Raw genomic sequence first — 19,679 nt, 5'->3', positions numbered from 1 at the left:
GTCCAAGTAATGCTGTAAAGCTGTTCTGAATATTTATTACATATCTTTCGGTAATAAAAGTCAAGACTGCCATGTAATTCACACTTAATTTTTTTTTTATTCTGGTGTAGAACATTATCAATGTCTAACCTTCATTCTAGAGGGTAAGTCGAGAGGGGATGTCAGGAACCAACTATTCCCAAGGCCAACCCTGTCATGCAGTAACCTTTGGGCTATACCACCCCTGGAGCTTTAAATATATCTACCAAAAGGCTTCTGTGAGTGCATTTCTCACCACCACAATCAAAAAACACTAGAGATAGCACCCCAACAAGATGACGTCTGTAGTTTTAAAAAAACAAAACCAAAACAAGCTCCAGCATGAGATTATAAATCAGTCACATGAACGGTAGCCGGTTGTCAGTTGGCCGACCCCTGCTAGGTCTTAAGGGAAATCTGTCATTGGGGCCACCTCGCCCTGGCAAGATGGGGTTAGGTCCTGGAAGGGGGCCGATTGGGTCAAAACGTGGTCTGAGTGGAGGGAACTGTCTGGGTGTCTCCCCAGGCCCAGGGATGAGTGAATTGATTGGATCCCCAACATAAGGAAGGGTTAGTCTTTCATCATATTCACCACCAATAATTCCTGGAGGAAGGAGAGAACTGGGAGGAAAAGGCCTGGGGTGCAAGGGGTTGGGATAGAATGGAATGGGGTGGGGTGACGATGGCAGGAACATCACATGCCGCCCTCTCTGAGCTTCTTTTCTTTGTTTGTGCCTCTTCTTGTACAGCTATAGAAAAAACAAGGACAAGATATGGTAAGTGAGTTGGATGTTTCCCCAAAGTTCGTTTGCTTTCATTGTATAGATCTATATATACTTTTCTTTTCCCATACTATCAAGGCAGGCAAAAAAAAAAACAGTGCACAGAAGAGAACTTTTACCAGTTTCTATCTGCATGAATAAGGTAGTAGCTATGAACACAATGCCAAATGAACTCTATTCTTTAACCACACTGCAACTGAGCAATTGTGCCAATTTGGAGTAACAATACATCCAAAGGAGGGATAACTGAGTGACATGTACTCTCAAGACTGCAATCTAGAGCTCTCAAGCTGATATGCAATTTTAAGCCAGCCTTTTTTGAAAGTGGAAAATTTAAATATTTGTTGAAAATGTCATGCCACAAAATATAAAAAGGTACTGGCAGGGAAGGGGGTGGGGGGCCAGCACTTATGTTCAATTTCTCACCTAACTTATATCCCTAATGGACCTCAATTTAAATAACAAAAAAGATGCTCTTTTAGAGGATGGAACATATTCCTAAAGAACAGTACTATGTATTTTGTACATATTTGAGGACTTTCATTGAATTTTATTCTCTAGTCCTTCATCCCAAGTTTCTGAGTCCTATCAATGTCTTTTTACAGTGGTAGCTACAAATAAAACAATATAATTTATTCTCTTCATAATTTACTATTCTAACTAGCTGAACAGCTGAAGATTACTCCAGCACAAAAACAACTCAATTTTTTTAACAACAGAAGAAGGAAGAATATATTAAGTACAGGTGAAAACAATCATTGTGTTAAAGATTCTTTTTCCTGTGTAATTACAAGACACTAAGGACTGAGTCTAAGGTAAAAGTTGAAAACATTTTCATTTACTAAAAATTAGCAATAAATTTAATTAAAACATTGCATTATATCATAAGAAAAGTGGAAAATATGCCCTTAATGTATTAATTCACGAGTTATTTCTGTGCTATGAACGTTAGCCTTGGTATTTAAAACTACCTACTTCTTTCCAATCTGTGTCTCGACCTCTGACAGTACCATCTACAAAGAAAAAGCAAAAAACAAAGATTAAAAAACGTTTCATTCATCCAACATTAAACCTGTCTTACTTCAATTTTCTATCCTGAAATAGTCTACTTGATCTAATGGACTGTTTGTATTGCAGAGAACACAAAAATGAATGGGGAGAGTTTTCAGGACATAGGCAAAGGTATATGAAGCTTAGAATCTCTTTACAGTAAGGCTATGTTATGATTATTTCTTACTCTTAAAAAAAAAAAGCCCACAACTTAAAACTTCTGGCAAGCTGAGTAATTAAGACCTCAGTAACAAAGAACCCTTTTCTTGTTAACATGTTATCATGGAAATCACCTCGAAAATCCCGCAGATATAAACACCTCCACAGAAGTTGGTCATTCGAAGCAATATAGAGGTCACGACAAACTGCAGACAAAGACAGGACAGAACGAATATCCAAAAGTCGGAAGATCCGCAGTTTCAGCTCCAATGGGAGGACTACCAACCCAAATACATCTGGTAGGTTCAGTGCTAAAAGGAAAAAGAGAATAGGTATCACTGAGTAAAGAACATCCAGTTTCCCCATATATTCAACCAAAGTTGCCAACTTTCTAAAGAGATGATAAATTAGATGGTATCCTCAATTATCCAAGCATAAGTTATCTGTAACAAACTTTTGTCCCCAGGTTAACTCTATAACTACTAACTCCAAGCCCCTTATTCTCTTTATGTTTTAGTAGAGAAACAAATTACTTTTTAATACAGATCAAATAAATAACTATGACAATTTCTAAATACTAGCCAATGGCCTCCTTTGTTTCAAGCGATATTCAGTACAACAAAAAATTCTCTATTCAACTATAGAAAATGGATAATTAATTGGCTTGTACAATTGGTTTCCAATGCTGCTACTTATTAGCTGTGTGCCTTTGGACAAGTTATTTAAACTCTAACTCAATTTTCTCATCTGTAAAATGGGTTACTAATATTACCTACCTCATTGAGTTGAGAATTAAATGTGTAAATACATAACAGAGTGCTCAGAACAATGTTTGGCACATAATTAGCACTCGAGTGTTAGATTACTATTATTCGATATCTAGCTGAAAAAGAAGGGAGGTAGACAAATTCAAAAGCAAAACCAAGAAAGGAAAAGAATAGTATATTCCGAAGTCAGATGAAAATTATTTTTTGATTATTAGCTCCTTTGAATATATGGGATACCATTCTCCACTAGCAAAGATAATCAAAATCCAGTAAGGGGTTTTAAAATTCACATTATTCTTTTCCCTCACCACCAGCCAAAGAAGAAAACTATGATTATAATAGCCTTGGCACCATGCAACTTGAGACCTAAAATATTATTTTTCTACATACAAATAGCAGATAAAAGCCACATACCTATCTGTATAAACCTGAAATTATTTACCAGCCAAAAGAATGTGGTAGATTACGATTCTACCCTGTCATTTTCTACCCTATAGTTATACTTCCCCGTCCCACAGTCACCAGGTTTGGCCATTTTTACTTGTTTTGTCCAGTGAAATGTGAGTGCAAGTGGCATATCATTTCTGAACAAAAGCTTTAAAAACCAACACATGGTCAGGCCACTGGTCCTCTCTTCCCTGTGCCACAAGAAGAGCAAGTCCTGGATGAGGACTACTCACCACTCCTCGGCTAAAGCTAAGCCCCACACGGCATGTACGCAAGCGAGACATAAATGTTCACTTAAGATTTTAAAATATTTTTTACTACAACACAAAGAGAAAGCTGATTAACACAAGGATTCTGAGTGAATTATAAACCTCACTGAATTAGCTTCACCATCTATAAAATGAGAGTAAAATCTACTTCAAAGTTGTTAGCATTAAATAAGAATGCATGTGAAATATCCAAAGTACCTAGCACAGAGTCCCAATAAATAGTTTAAAAAAAAAAAAAAGTAGACCAAATTTACAGGCTATATGTTATTTATATATGTATTTATTGAACACTTACTATAGGCCTGACCGTGTGCTAGGCCATGAGAATACAAAAGTGAAAAAGACATATTCCCTGCTTTCAAGGTATTCATAACCTTAGGTGGAGAGAAATCATGTCAAAAATTATGATACACTGAATAAAGGACTATAATAAAGATACGTATAAAATGCAGTGGAGATACAAAGAGGATGTGAAGAGCAATTAAGGAATTAACATTTAAGCTTAGTCTTAAAAGAGCAGAATTTCCACTAGGACGAGAAAAGAGAGAAGAAAAGAGGGAAGGTTTACGTCACCCTTAAACATATGTGAACTTACTATTCTTTCTAGCCATTCAACCTGTGATGATTTATCATTTCTCACCTTGTCGGGTAAAAGCCAGAAGAGGATACACCAGCTGGTCCTTGAAGAGGCGAGAGAGCTTCTGAAGATCTTTGTATATCTTGGCTACATTTTCCCCTAGAATATTTTTTAAATGAAAAATCAAAACACACAATCAAGTGGAAAAACTTGAAATGGTCTTCTCTACTTCTGCCAAACCAAATCAAAGTGGTAAGTTAGTTTTCACAATTCCTACATAAACAGAAATGAACCAAAGTCTCTGGTCGAAGAGGAAGTAATACAATGTGTAACTCTGAAAGCTGAATCATCTTTAAACAAATTTTTCCCTACTATAAAAGTAATTAGGAACTTATAAATAAAAGGATAAATAACAGTACCTAGGTACTATACTATAAGCCACGGTAAAAATTGATTAAAATGACTTGTCAAATGAGTAGCATATTCCTACCCAACATAAAAATTACATATTGAAAATATTCAATTAATATAATCCGAAAACTTGTAATCTAACAGTATTAACCTTCTTCCTCCTTTTTCATTTCCTTTTTCCTTATTTAACAGAAATAAGATCATCTGAGCTATATTCCTATAAAAATTGTTCTTAAAAAACAGGTCTCAGGAGTCAAATCTATTCCAATCCTAAATTCTACCATTTATTAGCTCTGTGACCTTGAAGTAATTTAACCTCCTCTAGACCTGTTTCCTGATCTAGAAAATGGGCATAACAACCTCTACTGCTGTAGAATGTAGAGTATTTCTACTCCCCACAGCAAGGTCCTCCATGGTATAGAGATGAATATAAAGTGTTATAGCCAAGGAATTTCAAGTTTTTTTGGTCTTAATGGTAAGACCATCTTTACAGATTTATCAGTCTAGTTCATGTGTTCTCAACAGAAACAATATTGCCCCCAACCAGGCAAAAATCCCAGCTATTACATTGGTCTGTGACCCTCCAAAGGGCCACAGTATACAAATAAGTATATACAGTATATCTATGAAATTAAAATTTCATGAGGGAGAATGATTTGGGGGGAAAAATGTGTACAAACTCTCCTCAGGGGATTGATAATGAAAAAATGGTTGAGAAACACTGGCCTAGTATGACATTAAATGTTCAGAGACCATTATAAATACGTATTCTGATGTCTCCTTTTCTTATCAGCTTTAGTTTATATAAGTTAGTCTCTCAGGGCCTGATCTCCCCTAGGAACTAACAAGAGTAAGTCTCAAGACCTTCAAAGCAAAGATCTAGGTCTAGGTAGCTTCCCTTAAAAGACCCTGCTGTAAGTCCCATCTCCCTGCTATACCACACCATTCCCCATGTGGATTTTAAAACCCGCCTAAATTTACTATGAGGATAAAATGAAAAATACATCTGTAAAGGCCCATGTCCAGCAAAAGACGAGTACTAAAAGATGTTAATTCCCCTTCCACCTCATCTCTTCTCCTTCAACTACTTACCTGCCTCTCACACTTTGGGTTTAACTGAAAGAAAAAAGGAAACTCGTCTTCTTTGCATCTATTAATTTTATAGAACATAAGCAAAACCATGCCTAGAATGCAAACTTTTGGTAAAGTTCCAATCTGTATCAAATAGCAACCAAATTTATATGAGTTTAAGCAAACATTTTGAGTGCAGTTTTTCCTTCGATAATCTTCGATAATGAAGTTGCATTGTATGGTTTCCACAAAACACAGATCCTCTCCATACTGGTTAAATACAATGCTAGAAAAATCCACAAAGAGTAATTCAGAAGTTATGAAGCATCGGGACTTCCCTGGTGGCACAATGGTTAAGAATCCGCCTGCCAATGCAGGGGACCCGGGTTCGAGCCCTGGTCCGGGAAGATCCCACATGCCACGGAGCAACTAAGCCCATGCACCACAACTACTGAGCCCGCGTGCCACAACTACTGAAGCCTGCGTGCCTAGACCCGTGCTCTGCAACAAGAGAAGCCACCGCAATGAGAAGCCTGGGCACCACAATGAAGAGTAGCCTCCGCTCACCACAACTAGAGAAAGCCCCTGCGCAGCAACAAAGACCCAATGCAGCCAAAAATAAAATAAATAAATTTATTTTTAAAAAAAAAGGAAAGAAATTATGAAGCATCAACGGTGCGTGATGTATAAATATAATTCAGTATCCAAGACCCTAAGAGAAACAGGAAAGAAACCAAAACTCTGCAACATTGTCTTAAATCTGCTTTAATCTCATCTAGAAACTGTAAGTCTTTTGAACATTACCTTTCTGTTTTTTTAAAGTGAACCTCTCAAAGCTTCATACCAGAAGTTCAATCATGGTTATATTACCTGATTCCTCTTTGCAAATAAAAGATTCTGGCAGCAGCTGCAGTCTTTTCACACTTCTAATCTCATTGTTGATTTTTAGTGTAGCTGTAAATAGGCAAAAGAAAGATGATGAAAAAGTTTTGCCGTTTCATCAACTGCCTTCACTTTTTAGTATGGACTTGCATTCCCTTGCCCCCATATATAGGAAAAACACATTATAAAAACAAACTGCCCTATGCTTATTTCCTTCCCTCACAGCAAAGTCCAAAGTGCAAACCTGCATCACATTAAGTAAAATCACTCTAAAACACCACTTTTAAAAACTACAGTTAAGCACCTTTATATGAAACCCACTAAGTATTACCAACAGCAGCTTATTAATAATTGAAAGATATGCAACAAGGTTAATAGGAGACAGTTAAACACAATACAATCATTATTTCTAATGAGGTGACTAAAAACTCCATTTATTTTTTATTTAACCCTTGGCAGTGAGTCTTCTCTTGTTTATTAAAAGAATCCTGCTAGTTTTCGCTAGTTTTCCTGCTAGTCTCTCTCTAAACTCAGAGGATCAATATTCTTGACATCACCAGAGGGTTCATTTTTAATCCTATATGCAAAGGCGCACTTCATCTCATTCCATGAAAGAGCCAGTGACGTGCTCGTGCACGTGTGCACTGAGCAGGATGTCTTGGGTGAAGCAAAGATTTAAGGACACACTGCTCCTTTTAAAAGAACCAGGCCTGGAATGGTTCTGGAATGGCTGTCTGCCACGTAAGTCCACAAGTAGATGATTTGCCAAGAATTATTAAAGGAACAAAGCATCAGAAACTAAGACATTTAGCAGCTATTCTCTATGTTAAGTATCTTAAGACTAGTAAATAAAGGTTAATATACACGTGTCATTAAAGTGATTTATAAGAAATTGAGGCAAAAATTACAACCTCACATTTACTATTTGATAGCTGCAACCTTGCAAGTTATGATGTGATATAGCAGTATGACTGGATACTGTTGGCCCTCTTTGTATAAGAATGTCCAGCCAAAAGTTACATTTGCTAACTGTGATGAATTGTTGAAGAGACACTGCTAGGTCCTAGTGCCATCAGTCACATCCTACAAACGTGAAATACCACTAGAGCTGTTAAAGCTGAAAATTTGAGACTTTTAAATAACATTTCAAAGAATCTAGTGATTAAAAAGAAATAGAAGAAATTACATAAAGGGAACCTAAAACTATCTTTTATTTCAAAGATCACAGTGTAAGTCAGTGGCTTTCAAATAGATTTTAGCAGAAAAAGCTTTTCCCAACAAAATCTTACAAGGGACCTCACTAAATTAAACAGGCACACATGTTGCTGCTCAAGGTTTAAGTAGCGACAGTGGCTCTACCAAGCCACCTCCTTGCTCCCATCTCAGCAGAAACTAGCAGCTGCAGAGCATGTTGAAAACCACTGAGCTAAGACATATCAAGGCAACTGTCTCTGCTGTACAAAAGATGAGCTGTAATGAAAAATAAAAAATGCAGTCATTCCAACCTTACCAGACTCTTACTCAGCTAAAAGGGTAAACCTCAAAATCAAAGCAGAACAGAAACAAAAGAGTCTAGTCACTCAAATGAATCTCCAGGATGTGTGATTATGAGACTACTCCATAGACCCCTGGTAGCTGGTATAGATCTCTGGATGGCATCTGAGCTAAAATGAAATACAAAAATAGAATGTATTGCCATCCAGTGAAATTTCTTAGTATGAAAGAGGAGAACTAGAAAAAGAAACTCTATTCAGAGTGACTTACTTGAGGGTGGGTAGTAGGGGGATAAAACACACACATACTGAGGCCTCAGAACCCTTAGCGGTACTTCTATGCATTCAGAGATGCCAAACTAGATAAAAAATGACCCCAGCTCAACCTCACCTTTCACCATCTCTCACTTCAAGACCTTGGTTAGTAAAACAAAAATTAAAAAGCCATCCACAGGCATAAAGAAAAAGTATTCTTTAAAGAGTTCATATGTAATAGACTCATTTTACTCCTAGTATCACAACTCCCCCTGGAGCAAAAAAATTACACAGTTAAGACAGCAAAAGAGTACAGCTGCCTCTAGAGTGAAGGCTGCTAGCATAAACATCAGCCCTGTATTCTATAACCTTTCAGACCCATGTTATCAGTGGGCTCGGGATTAAACAAAGTTGAGAAAGACTCCTAACTGCATCATGATAGCCCATCGCTGAAGTGGCTATAAAATTTTTGGAGAGAAACATGTAAAGATTCACAAACTAACGAGCATGACTATGCCATCCAATTACCATTTATGACGATGAGGTTTCCCAAAGGCACACAGGTGAGAGCAGCAGAGCCACCCTCGCAGAGAGGATGCGTGTACTGCAGCTTATACACGCCCCCCGACCTCCAGTTCTCCGGCATGGACACAGCTTTGGCTTCAGTCCCCTGGGGAGTGAAATGAAAGGGAAACAAATAATGAAGAACCGTATTACTCTCAAAAAGATTAAAAACCCAAGAGGCCCCTAACTTGTCTACAAATAAGCATTCCATACAGTCCCTTTAATAAAATTTATCAATTCATTAATATTTCTATTAATATTTAAAACTTCGATAGAAAAAAAGTTACATTATCTGCCACCAAAACTTTTGTTCAAATAGATAAAATAACATCAGAGATAGAGACTGATTTCTCACTTCAAAGTCTCACTTCTCTGCCTAGCAAAGCCGTATCATTATGCACGATCCCAGTTCAAATACCACTTCCTTTGTGAAGCCTTTTTCAAAACAAATCCTTTTTGTCATTCCCATTCTCTCACCCTCTAACATTCTGTTCATATTTCTATTGTTACATACTTCTATTATGTTATTAATTGTATTATAATACGTTATAATTTCCTTTTTGTTTCTCTCCTCCACTTACAGACTCCTTGAGGATGAGGACTGTCCCAGTATCTTTATATTCTAATTCCTGGCATGCCATGGTGCACGTGTTCAATGATCACTGAATTAGTCTATATACTTGTTACTCATAACATGGCCCACAGACCAGCAGCATTGCTATCGTGTAGAGTATGCTCACATAATATCTCAGGCTCCACCCCAGATTTATTAAATCACAATCTGCATTTAACAAGATCCCTAGGTATTCTTAAGCACATTAAAGTTTGAAAAACTTCTAAATGTTCTCCTCTGTGAATCTCTGGCATCCTATATATGTATGCGTTTCTCCTACAATTTAGCCAATACAGTATAACGGTCTGTATACTTGTCTCTCTCTCCTACTCTTGGACTGTAAGCAACCTGAAAGCAGAGACAAGGCACTGCACCTGACACTGGCAGACATTTATCAAATGGATAAGGAATGAATGAATGAAGGTAAGCAACTACAGCACAAGAACAACGTCCCTCTTCCTAACTGAATCTTACTAAGTTAGTGGCAATTCATAGAACCACTAACATTAAAAAATAACCTGGTGAGCCATCTATCTAGTCATGCCCAATCCACATGCACTGACCACATTTTACCTACATACGATCACATATAAACTTTTGGGTTTTTTTAAACCATAGTTGCCATCAATTCTATAATATTAACTAAAAGCTGACGAGGAAATAAAGGAGAAAAAAAGAAGGAAAAGAGGGAAGGCAACATTTACTGACTGCCTACTGTATGCTCAACACTGTGTTCGACACTTTACATTAATACCCAAACACATTTAATAAAGAAATCTAGAACACCACCCCTTTTCTAATGGGAAACTTTCGCTCTCTGTAGGCTTACCTGAGGTATGTAACCCGACTCCAACATGAGAAGATGTATGGATACTATCAGGGCATCACTGGGGTTAGAACAGTCAGCTGACTGATACAGGGTCTCTAATGAATGTGGCACTTGCCCTTCCACCGATTCGCTGCAGAGCATTGGTTCTGAGGGGTAGAAACCTGTGCCCTCTTCCACATCCACGACATCTGGAATTGACTCAGCTTCAAAATTTTGACTAGGCCCTGACTGAAAGGGATAACAAAAACAATGAATTCATTAAACAGACTTTCATTTTTTCACAGTAAATTTTGTATTCAAAGTGGACTGAGATTAGCGCTCAGAGCCAAAGCACATTACTGGGTTCAGAAATGGTACACATTTTCAGCAAGCCCTCCTAAACAAATGAGCCTGCAATCTGCTCCTCCATCCTCAATTCCTTATCTCCATTAATTCTGGCTGATATGCCAAAAACCTGGGAATCATCCTAGACTTCCCCCTCGACCTTATTAAGTGCCACCCCCAATATGATTAGCTGTCAAAGGTCCACTGACTCTATCTCCTAAATATCTCCAAAAATCTGCCCCTTCCTACTCCAGTGGTACTTCAGACTCATTTATCTCCTAACCTCCAGCAACGGCCTCCCCAAGTATACCTTCACTCCTCTTTCTTGTCTTCCAATACATTCCACCCACTGCTGCCAGAGTTTTTTGACAACTGAGAATCCAATTATGTCCCAAGTCCCAGCTTAAACTTGCCAGTACTTCCCCTATGCAGACAGCAGCACTGCCCTAAATTGTGCCTTGGAATGTGACCCTAAGTGTTCTTAGGAAAAAAGAGGTCTACAATCAAATAAGTATGGACATGCTGCATGTCATAGCCACCTAACCTTACCCTCCATATTCACAAAATACACTTTGGCATTATAAAGCTCTGAGAAGTCCAATACTAACAGAAAGTGTGCATAACATTTAACTAAGAAACACTATCCTCCTTCCTTAACACTCAGCATCCCCATAACACTTACTTATAATCTCACAAGACAAGTTTTTCATAGAGGCCATGCTGAGAAATGCAGGCTTACAAAATAAAGTCCAAACTCCTAAACTCCTTCGCATACAGGGCCCTTCATCACCTGATCCCTGACTCTGTATCAAGTTCACATTCCACAGTCCCTTCCTCCCCATTCTGGTATTCCCCACCTCTTCAGGTTATAGACTACCTCTCTGCCTTGCAAAGGCCTTAATTATTGCACTTTATCACACTGTATTGCAACTTTCTGATTACATGTCTATATCCTACCACAACCACAAGCTTAGAAAGGAACAGACTACATGTCACCCATTTTTTAACACCCGTACAGTACCTGGCACACAGTAGGTACTCAATAAATGCTTGTTGAACAAATGCTGAAGGATAATATCTTACAATTCTTACAATTTCATGTTTTTGATTTCATTGTTTTCTAATTTACACCACACAAAAATTCTGTAAAATAGGTAAGACAGATGACGTCACCTTTTTATACGTACTGTAATTTTGATTCAGATTAAATAACATAATCAAGGTTACCAGCTAATAAAAATTTGAAATAAACAAAGATCTCCAGACTCACAGTTCAGGGCTTTTAGACGCAATACACTGCTTCCGTAAGACTGAGTTACCTATATTAATTTCGCTCAGAAAGACTATTTCCTAGGTATGTGCTCAACTCTTAATGCAAAGCACATGTTTCTTTTAAGTTCGTATTTCCATTAGGAAAGGAACAGAGGAAATTAAAATTACATAATATGAGTGAAACGGTGGAAGAGTGTAAGGGAACAAGAGGTTGTTTCTTTCAAAATCCCTGAGGACCTGAGCCCTGATGGCTTATGGAAAAGATCCAAATTCATTTGTTAAAACCTAGAGGTTGACGACAATCCGTATTACCTAAAAACGAGGCTCCATCGTATTTTTGAGAAAGGAGAAACTACTTATTAAAACCACTTAACACCTAACTAAATTATGAATTACAGGCATACCTGGAGATATTGCAGGTTGGGTTCCAGACCACTGCAATAAAGTGAATATATCACAATAAAGCAGGTCACACAAATTTTTGGTTTCCCAATGCATATAAAAGTTATGTTTACACTGTACCGTAGTTATTAAGTATGCAATAGCATTATGTCTAAACAATGCACATACTTTAATTTAAAAATACTTTTTTGCTAAAAAATGCTAACCATCACGTGAGCCTTCAGTGAGTCGTAACCTTTTTGCAATAGTAACATCAAAGATCACTGATCACAGATCATAACAAATATAATAATAACAAAAAATTTTGAACTATTGTGAGAATTACCAAAATGTGACACAGAGGCAGAAGTGAGCAAATGCTACTGGAAAAATGGCGCCAATAGACTTGCTCAACGCCGGGTTGCCACAAACCTTCAATTTGTAAAAAAACACAGTATCTGCAAAGCACATTAAAACTAAGTGCAATAAAATGAGGTATGCCTGTATATATGCTCTTTGCTTCTTATACCTAACTTTTGGCCATTTAGTACTTACTGACAGTCGTATGGGAGAGAATATATGTGGGAAAAATATTTTAAAAGGTTACCCTAGACTGATAATGACATGGGAGGAAGATATCAGAATCCCCTGGTGAGCTTATCAAACTCTACTCTCACTCCATGAGAACCACTGACGTTCTCTGAGCCATCCTGATATGATATAAGTACTTATCATATTCTTCATGCATGTGGAGATGAGAAAAAATGTTTAGCACCACCTCTCTAAACAGATCATCTGTCATATGTCATTCACAAATGAGTGGAACAAGTATGGAACAAGACCCTAATATTAGGGTCTGATACTTTTTAGCTGATTGGTAAATTATAAAAATCATCCACTAAGTCCCCACTTAGTCCCCACTAAGATTTTACAGTCACCCTATACAAGTCGTAGAATACAAAACAGCATGCTTTTAGAACTGAAATTACTAACATGAGGCAATATTAATGTCTCCAAATTTTCCAAAAGGAAACTAGTAAAGTAACTATCATATACACTATGAAAAGTGAAGGGAATGGATCCTTCTACAGAATCTCTGAATGAGTCTATCATCAAAAAAGATTCCGAAATGTAATTTAAATATCTGACTAAATATTCTTACTCATTCCCTAGATTACTTCTATGAGACAGAATCTCAGAGATACATAATAATTTCTGAAAAGAAAATTCATAAAAATACTTTGAGCTTTATAAAAGCTTTTTAAACTTACTTAATCTCTCTGGATACTATTACTAAAAATCTAGACATAGATGATTTTTATAATTTACCAATCAGCTAAAAAGTATTTTTTAATATCTGTCTATACTTGATGACATGATAGGCACAATGAATACTTATAAATATTTAAAGCCTGCAAAAAAAAATTAAGTGCACATGATGAATGTACACACACAAAACAATTAACAAGATGGCATATGTACTGGTATTAAAATATTAAGTAATAAAGTGATCATTTGTGCCATACAAGAAATCAAAAGGCAGAATAATAAATAATGAGGTGTTTACAAGGCAATAAAGATGATCAATACAAAGAAACTGAAGAAAACTACTGGGCTGCCGTTGGCAGGGCCTTGGAAGGTGGGTAGAGATGTGGACAGGAGAGAGAGGACAGGGAGGGGGTTCCAAGCTGGGTGAGCAGCGAGAGCAGAGAGCGAAGCAGTCACTAGGCTGTGTGTGTGTGTGTGTGTGTGTGTGTGTGTGTGTGTGTGTGTGTGCGCCCGTGCATGCGCAGGTGTGAGCGTGTGCAGGTGCTGGCTGTGAGAGGGACAGTGAGGAGGAGGAGTCCAGTCTGACTGCAGATGACAGTTTACAGGAGGGAGGAACAGAAACTAGCCCCCAAAGGTTGTGGGGCAACTGCTCAGAAAGCCTTAAAAACTAGGTACAGGAGGACAGACAACATTTTCCTCGTCTGAGACATGAGAGGGTTGAACTAGAGATATCTGGACTTTTTCAGCTCAAAAATTATGAGCCCAGGTGTACCTATGACACAGAGTTACCTAAGAGCAGGGGAACAACATAATCAAAAATGTGCAGGAAGGGGCTTCCCTGGTGGTGCAGTGGTTAAGAATTCACCTGCCAATGCAGAGGACACGGGTTCAAGCCCTGGTCCCGGAAGATCCCACATGCCGCGGAGCAACTAAGCCCGTGCGCCGCAACTACTGAGCCTGCGCTCTAGAGCCTGCGAGCCACAACTACTGAAGCCCACGTGCCTAAAGCCCGTGCTCCGCAACAAGAGAAGCCACCGCAATGAGAAGCACGTGCACCGCAACGAAGAGCAGCCCCCGCTTGCCGCAACTAGAGAAAACCTGCATGCAGCAACCGAGACCCAGTGCAGCCAAAAATAAATAAATAAAATAAATTTATTTAAAAAAAAAAATGTGCAAGAAGAAGATGAACCCAGAAAGCAGACTGAAGAACACACACTGGAAGCCTGGAATGGAAAGGAAAAACAGGCAGGGCTTGTTAAGGGGCTGGATATAAGGAGTCAAAAATCATTCCACAGTTTTAAGCGCAGGAAAACAGTACTGCCATTGACAGAGGAGGAGCTGGTTTGGGAAGAAAACATCAGTGCACATATTTTCAAATTTACATCAGCATCTAGAGTCTGAGGTGACAATTTTTTTAATTTTAAAAACTTAAAATACACACACACAGGAATATTACTCAGCCATAAAAAAAGAATTAAATTCTGCCATTTGCAACAACATAGATGGACCTAGAAGGTAGGATGCTTAGTGAAATAAGTCAGAGAGAGAAACACAAATACTCTATGTTATCACTTACAGGTAGAATCTAAAAAATAAAACAAACGAATGCGTATAACAAAACAGAAACTGACTCACAGATACAGGCAACAAACTAGTGGTTATCAGTGGGGAAGGGGCAAGATAGGGATATGGAATTATTAGATACGAACTACTGTGCATAAAATAAATAAGCAACAAGGATATATTGTAGAGCATAGGGAAATATAGCCATTGTTTTGTAATAACTTTAAATGGAGTATAATCTATTAAAAAATTGAATCACTACGTTGTACACCTGAAACTAATATACTATTGTAAACCAACTATACTTCAATAAAAATAAATAAATTAAAATAAAAATAAATGTTCTATAAGATTATAATCTGCAGTCTACTGATGACAATTATCCTGACTGGTACAGAATTCAATCGAGCTATTCAGTATGATTTATCAACTACTCTATTTCTTGTCTTGATTTTAATACCCACCATACTTCCGTCATTCCAGACATCAGATTGGGCTGCCTGTCCTTGGAATGAATCACGCAGTTGTTCATCCTGTATGCTGGACTGACTGGAGCTGGCGGCCAAAGAGGGTTGGTCGTTATTCTGGAGTGAGGAATGCTCTGAATCTGTGGATGAAGGTAAGTTAGGTGCTGCAATGGCATCTTCAAGAATCAAACATATCAAGTCCCCAGAAACAATCCCATATGAAGCCAAGGTCTCTTCATCTCCAGTGAGGGCATCCTTGTTGTTCAATGTAATTGCAAACCGGGTATCAGAACTGCCAAGAAAGATGGATAAGGATAGTAAGAGCTACCTATTACCATTACCCACAATAATACATTTGAAACATATATAAGGTACATGGTATGACCCCAGCAGAACTAATGAAAACAAAACAAAACGAAGATAAGAGGAAAGCCAAAGCTTGGAAAAACTATCAAAATTATTTATTCTTATCACCAAATGCTTAGGTTATAGATTCTAGCCTGGGGGATAGGATCAGTAATTCTCTATCATTAATCCATGTTTTCATCAATTCTAAGATATATACTTTTTATACTTTGTCATCTTTGAAACAGGATGCTTCTTACAATCGATGACATATCACAGCTTAATGGACAGCATTTTTTCATTTAGTGTGACATAAGAATGTGCATCTCAGAATTGACAGCAACTGAGATTCAATGAAATATAGCCTCTTTAAAATATAAATTATATTACATCATTCCTCTGCTGAGAATTCTCCAATGGCTTCTATTTGACCTTGGAATAGAATCCTTAACATGCCCTCCAAAGCCCAACATCTGACCCACTTCTCCTACCTCACCCATCCTCTTTTTTTTTTTTTCACCCATCCTCTTACTAGCTGTTCTCCACTCGACTCACTCCTAAAAACAGATCGACCTCACTGCAGCCTCTGGGCCTCTGCATCTGCTCTTCCAGTTATTCAAATGACTTGAGTCTTTCTCATCATCCAGGTCTCAACCCAAATGTCACCTCTTCAGAGATGCCTTCCACTTGCCTCCATTACTCTATTTCATTCTTCTGTTTTATTTTTATTACAACATTGCTATTTGAAAATATATTTATTTGCTTATCCGCTCTCTTCCCCACCCCTACGACTAGGATTTAAGTTTCATGAGATGGGTACCTTGTCTGTCTAGTTCAAAACTGTATCTCCAGCACTTGGCAAATAGAAGTATTTGTGGAATGGATGCAACCAATAAACATTAGATGGAGAGATCAAGATGAGGCTGAAATCAGGGCTAATTAACAATATCCTTCCAGGACAGTTAGCTTATGGTTCCAAAATACTAGACCCATGTCCTAAACGAATATTCATAATCACAAAAAGTCAGATGAGTGCATGTAGACTGAGTATAAATTCATCCCTCCTACTGATAAGTTCAACCTTCTTACTGAGCACCAGTTATAATGTCTTTTATATGGAAGACAACACAAATCCAAAAACCCAGTGCTAAACAAGCTAAGAGCTCAAATTAGTCTGAAGCAAGGAACTCCCATCCTTTCTGCATCGCAGATTATCTGACCTTGAGAGAACAATCATCATTTCATTACATAGTGGTGAAGAATAATTAACAAACCACTGCAGAACATTTTATAAGACATTTACACTCAGCAATGCTAACTTCATTAACTTTTTGAGAGGTTAACAAAGGATGAAGTCTTTCGAAAATCATGTTCTGTTTATTTGTTCTTAAAATGCTACATTTTCAAAAGTGCTCCCCATAATTCATTAATGTTTTTTCTTGCACATATAAATACATTTTTTCTTACCAATTAGTGTCTTTGGTAGAGAAATTACTGAAGCTTTAAGAACTACTCCTGCTTATTAGAAAGTAAGTACCTATGCCTCTGTTTTCAAATGTTTTGATAAATGTTGAAAATCTGCCAACTACCCAGAAAAACAACATCCCATTTTTAGCAGAAAAAAAGAAAAACACCTCAAATGAACTATGTTTTTATGGATCATTTGTCACAGCACAAGGTTGTTTTTTTTAATGGTATCTAGCACAATGTTCGTTCAAATATCGATTTGTAAAAAAGGTAAAGAATTGTCTGCTTAATAAAATGTCGGCCTCCCCTTTAGAAAAAGGGAAGAGCTATTTCTAAAGTAATATATGGTTTTCCAGGAGAGTGGTTAAAAATTGATCCTGTTTTTAAACTGCCCATTTATTATAAAATGAACATACTTTCAGAAGAATGAATTTACTTTCACAAGCTGAAGCTTAACATTCCTTCCAGTTAACCAGCCTCCACTGTAAAAACAAAGCTGAAAGAGAAACTAACTTGGGCTCTTGGGTAAACAAAGCGTAGTATTAGGTTTCGCATCCTTTCTAGAGTGTCCCACCTAATTAAAAAATAATAAAATATATATACATATATATGAAAATACTTTAAAAAGAGAAGTTAATTTTGACAATTTGTGGTGGGGTAATGATGCCAGCATACAAAACACTTAGGTTTAACACCAAGAAAAAAACAACAGGCATGTCAGTTAATATAATGCCTAAAAGGAGTTATGTCAATACCTCGTTTTCTGTATTTATGTTTTTAATTTGGAGAAAAAAAGGCTTACTTTGAATGTAGTATTGTCTTAACCTGAAAAATGAAAGGGTGAGACGTTCATAATACGGCCTCATTTTACTGAATTCCCTAAAAATAAAATGTAAGTTGATAAGTCTTATGAAAGGAACCACTTAATTAACAGAAAGGTTTTCTTTTGAAGAATTCATCTAAAAAGCCCCAGAGAACATCTTTTTTATTTTTTCTCAGCACACTCAAATTCCAAATTCGGTAGCTCAGTATTTGAAGAGGACCACCCTTACGTCTGTCCCTCTACTCCCAGATTACTGTCCCCAGGATACCCTTTTGGAAACAAAGCAGCCTCATCTGCAGCCCCATAAATAACAGAATTTGATCCATTACTTCTCAATGTCACTGCCCCCAAACTGCAAGCTCTCCAGGGTCATCATAAGGCCAACGTTTACCATAGTTTTTATCCAAAAAAAAAAAAGCAACATCTTGCCCAGTTAAATATTATTATTTAAAACAGACCGACACACTGCACTTTGTAAAACTGCAGCTGGGAAGTCAAAGTGCCCACAGCGGCTCCTGGCACGTAAACACTTAACGGAGTCTTAAGGTGACTGCAGCCTGAAAGCAGCGGTACCAGGTTACAGGTGGCCTCGGATGGAGGGCAGGTTTCTAACTCCTTCTAGTACTTTCCAAACTTTTTCACTGAAATACTCCGACAGCTGGAGATGGTGAACTTAAACCCCTGAGAGCCTGGAAAGGTTTAACCCAAGCCAAACCCATAATTTCCAACCTTACATTTCAAAGGACGTGAGAATTTTGCATCCTAGCCTATCCCTAGGTTCTTTTACTGCAAACACGGAAGAGAAGGCTCACCCTGGAGGGGATCGGAGCCCCCGAGACGGCGGGCCATGACCTCTGGGAGCCGGGACCCCGCACGCTGCAGCCCCAGCGCCCGCTCGCCGCCCGGCCGGCGCGTCACAGTCCAGGGCCGCGGGCCCCGCGACGCCCAGCTCGCCGCCCGGCCTCACGTGACAGCCCGGGGCGTGCCCGCGCCAGCCTGCGCTCCTCCCCGACCCGCCGCGCGCGCCCCCGCCTCTCGCGTACCTGTACCCCCAGGTGGGCAGCAGGGCCTCTCTCAGATGCGCGCGTAGCTGCCCCAGCGTCGGCTCCGCTTGGGGCATCTCCACCGGCCAGGTCCGCTTCTGAAGCCGGACCCGCAGCTTCATGGCGGCCGCAGGAGGGCCCAGGGGCTGGGACCCCGAGGCGGCGAGGGTGACGACGGCGCGGCCGGTCAACTCCCGCCTCAAGCGGCGGCGGCCCCGGAGCGGCGACTGCCGGAGCTATGGGGATGCTGAGGTGTAACGGCGTGAAGGCCCCACCAGGCCGGTCTCTGGAACTGAGCGCCCCACCCCCTCTCTTGAGGGCGCCCCCTGGAGCCCACCCCGCGAGCAGGCTGCTGGTGGCCTGCGTGGAGCCAGGCCGCTCGGGAACTCGCGATCGATGACTCGGCGCGCGACAGCGCCCCCTGGGAGCCCGAGGAGCGCACTGCGCAGGCGCCCAGACTGCAGCAAGACGCGGGGATCGCGGCTCTTCTGCTTGTTGCTGTACCACCTCTTTCCAGTTGCGCCTGGAGAACGTTAAC

At 39.0% G+C, this 19,679-nt stretch overlaps 1 protein-coding gene across 3 annotated transcripts; it reads right to left on the bottom strand.

Moving 5' to 3' along the window:
• Positions 1-77: 77 nt before the first annotated feature.
• Positions 78-19,528, bottom strand: FBXO7 (F-box protein 7). 3 transcript variants are annotated; one of them, XM_082348952.1, is made up of 9 exons: positions 19,142-19,528; positions 15,461-15,755; positions 10,188-10,415; positions 8,710-8,851; positions 6,422-6,505; positions 4,133-4,228; positions 2,144-2,320; positions 1,776-1,813; positions 78-767 (listed from the first exon to the last, which is right to left on the bottom strand). In XM_082348952.1, exons 1-9 carry the CDS (start codon positions 19,261-19,263, stop codon positions 378-380), a joined length of 1,572 nt encoding a protein of 523 aa, XP_082205078.1. In that variant the 5' UTR covers positions 19,264-19,528; the 3' UTR covers positions 78-377. The 3 variants fall into 3 exon arrangements, with proteins under 3 accessions (XP_082205078.1, XP_082205079.1, XP_082205080.1); XM_082348953.1 differs by having other exon boundaries at positions 15,461-15,551; positions 19,142-19,524; XM_082348954.1 differs by lacking the exon at positions 19,142-19,528 and adding an exon at positions 18,911-19,053 and having other exon boundaries at positions 15,461-15,603.
• Between the last annotated feature and the right edge of the window lie 151 nt (positions 19,529-19,679).

This window comes from Balaenoptera borealis (assembly GCF_965194805.1).
Source record: "Balaenoptera borealis genome assembly, chromosome: 13".
Lineage (NCBI taxonomy): Eukaryota > Metazoa > Chordata > Mammalia > Artiodactyla > Balaenopteridae > Balaenoptera > Balaenoptera borealis.
Note: the sequence above shows the minus strand (reverse complement) of the source record. Positions and strands in the feature narration are given on the sequence as shown.

Bases quoted from the DNA above. Each gene is read 5' to 3' on its own strand.
- FBXO7 (XM_082348952.1), bottom strand. From the start codon at position 19,263: ATGAAGCTGCGGGTCCGGCTTCAGAAGCGGACCTGGCCGGTGGAGATG. The intron at 15,756-19,141 runs GTACGCGAGAGG...CTTTCTTGGCAG, and splicing joins CTGCCCACCTGGGGGTACAG to TTCTGATACCCGGTTTGCAA. The intron at 6,506-8,709 runs GTAATTGGATGG...GCCTATTTACAG, and splicing joins AAACCTCATCGTCATAAATG to CTACACTAAAAATCAACAAT.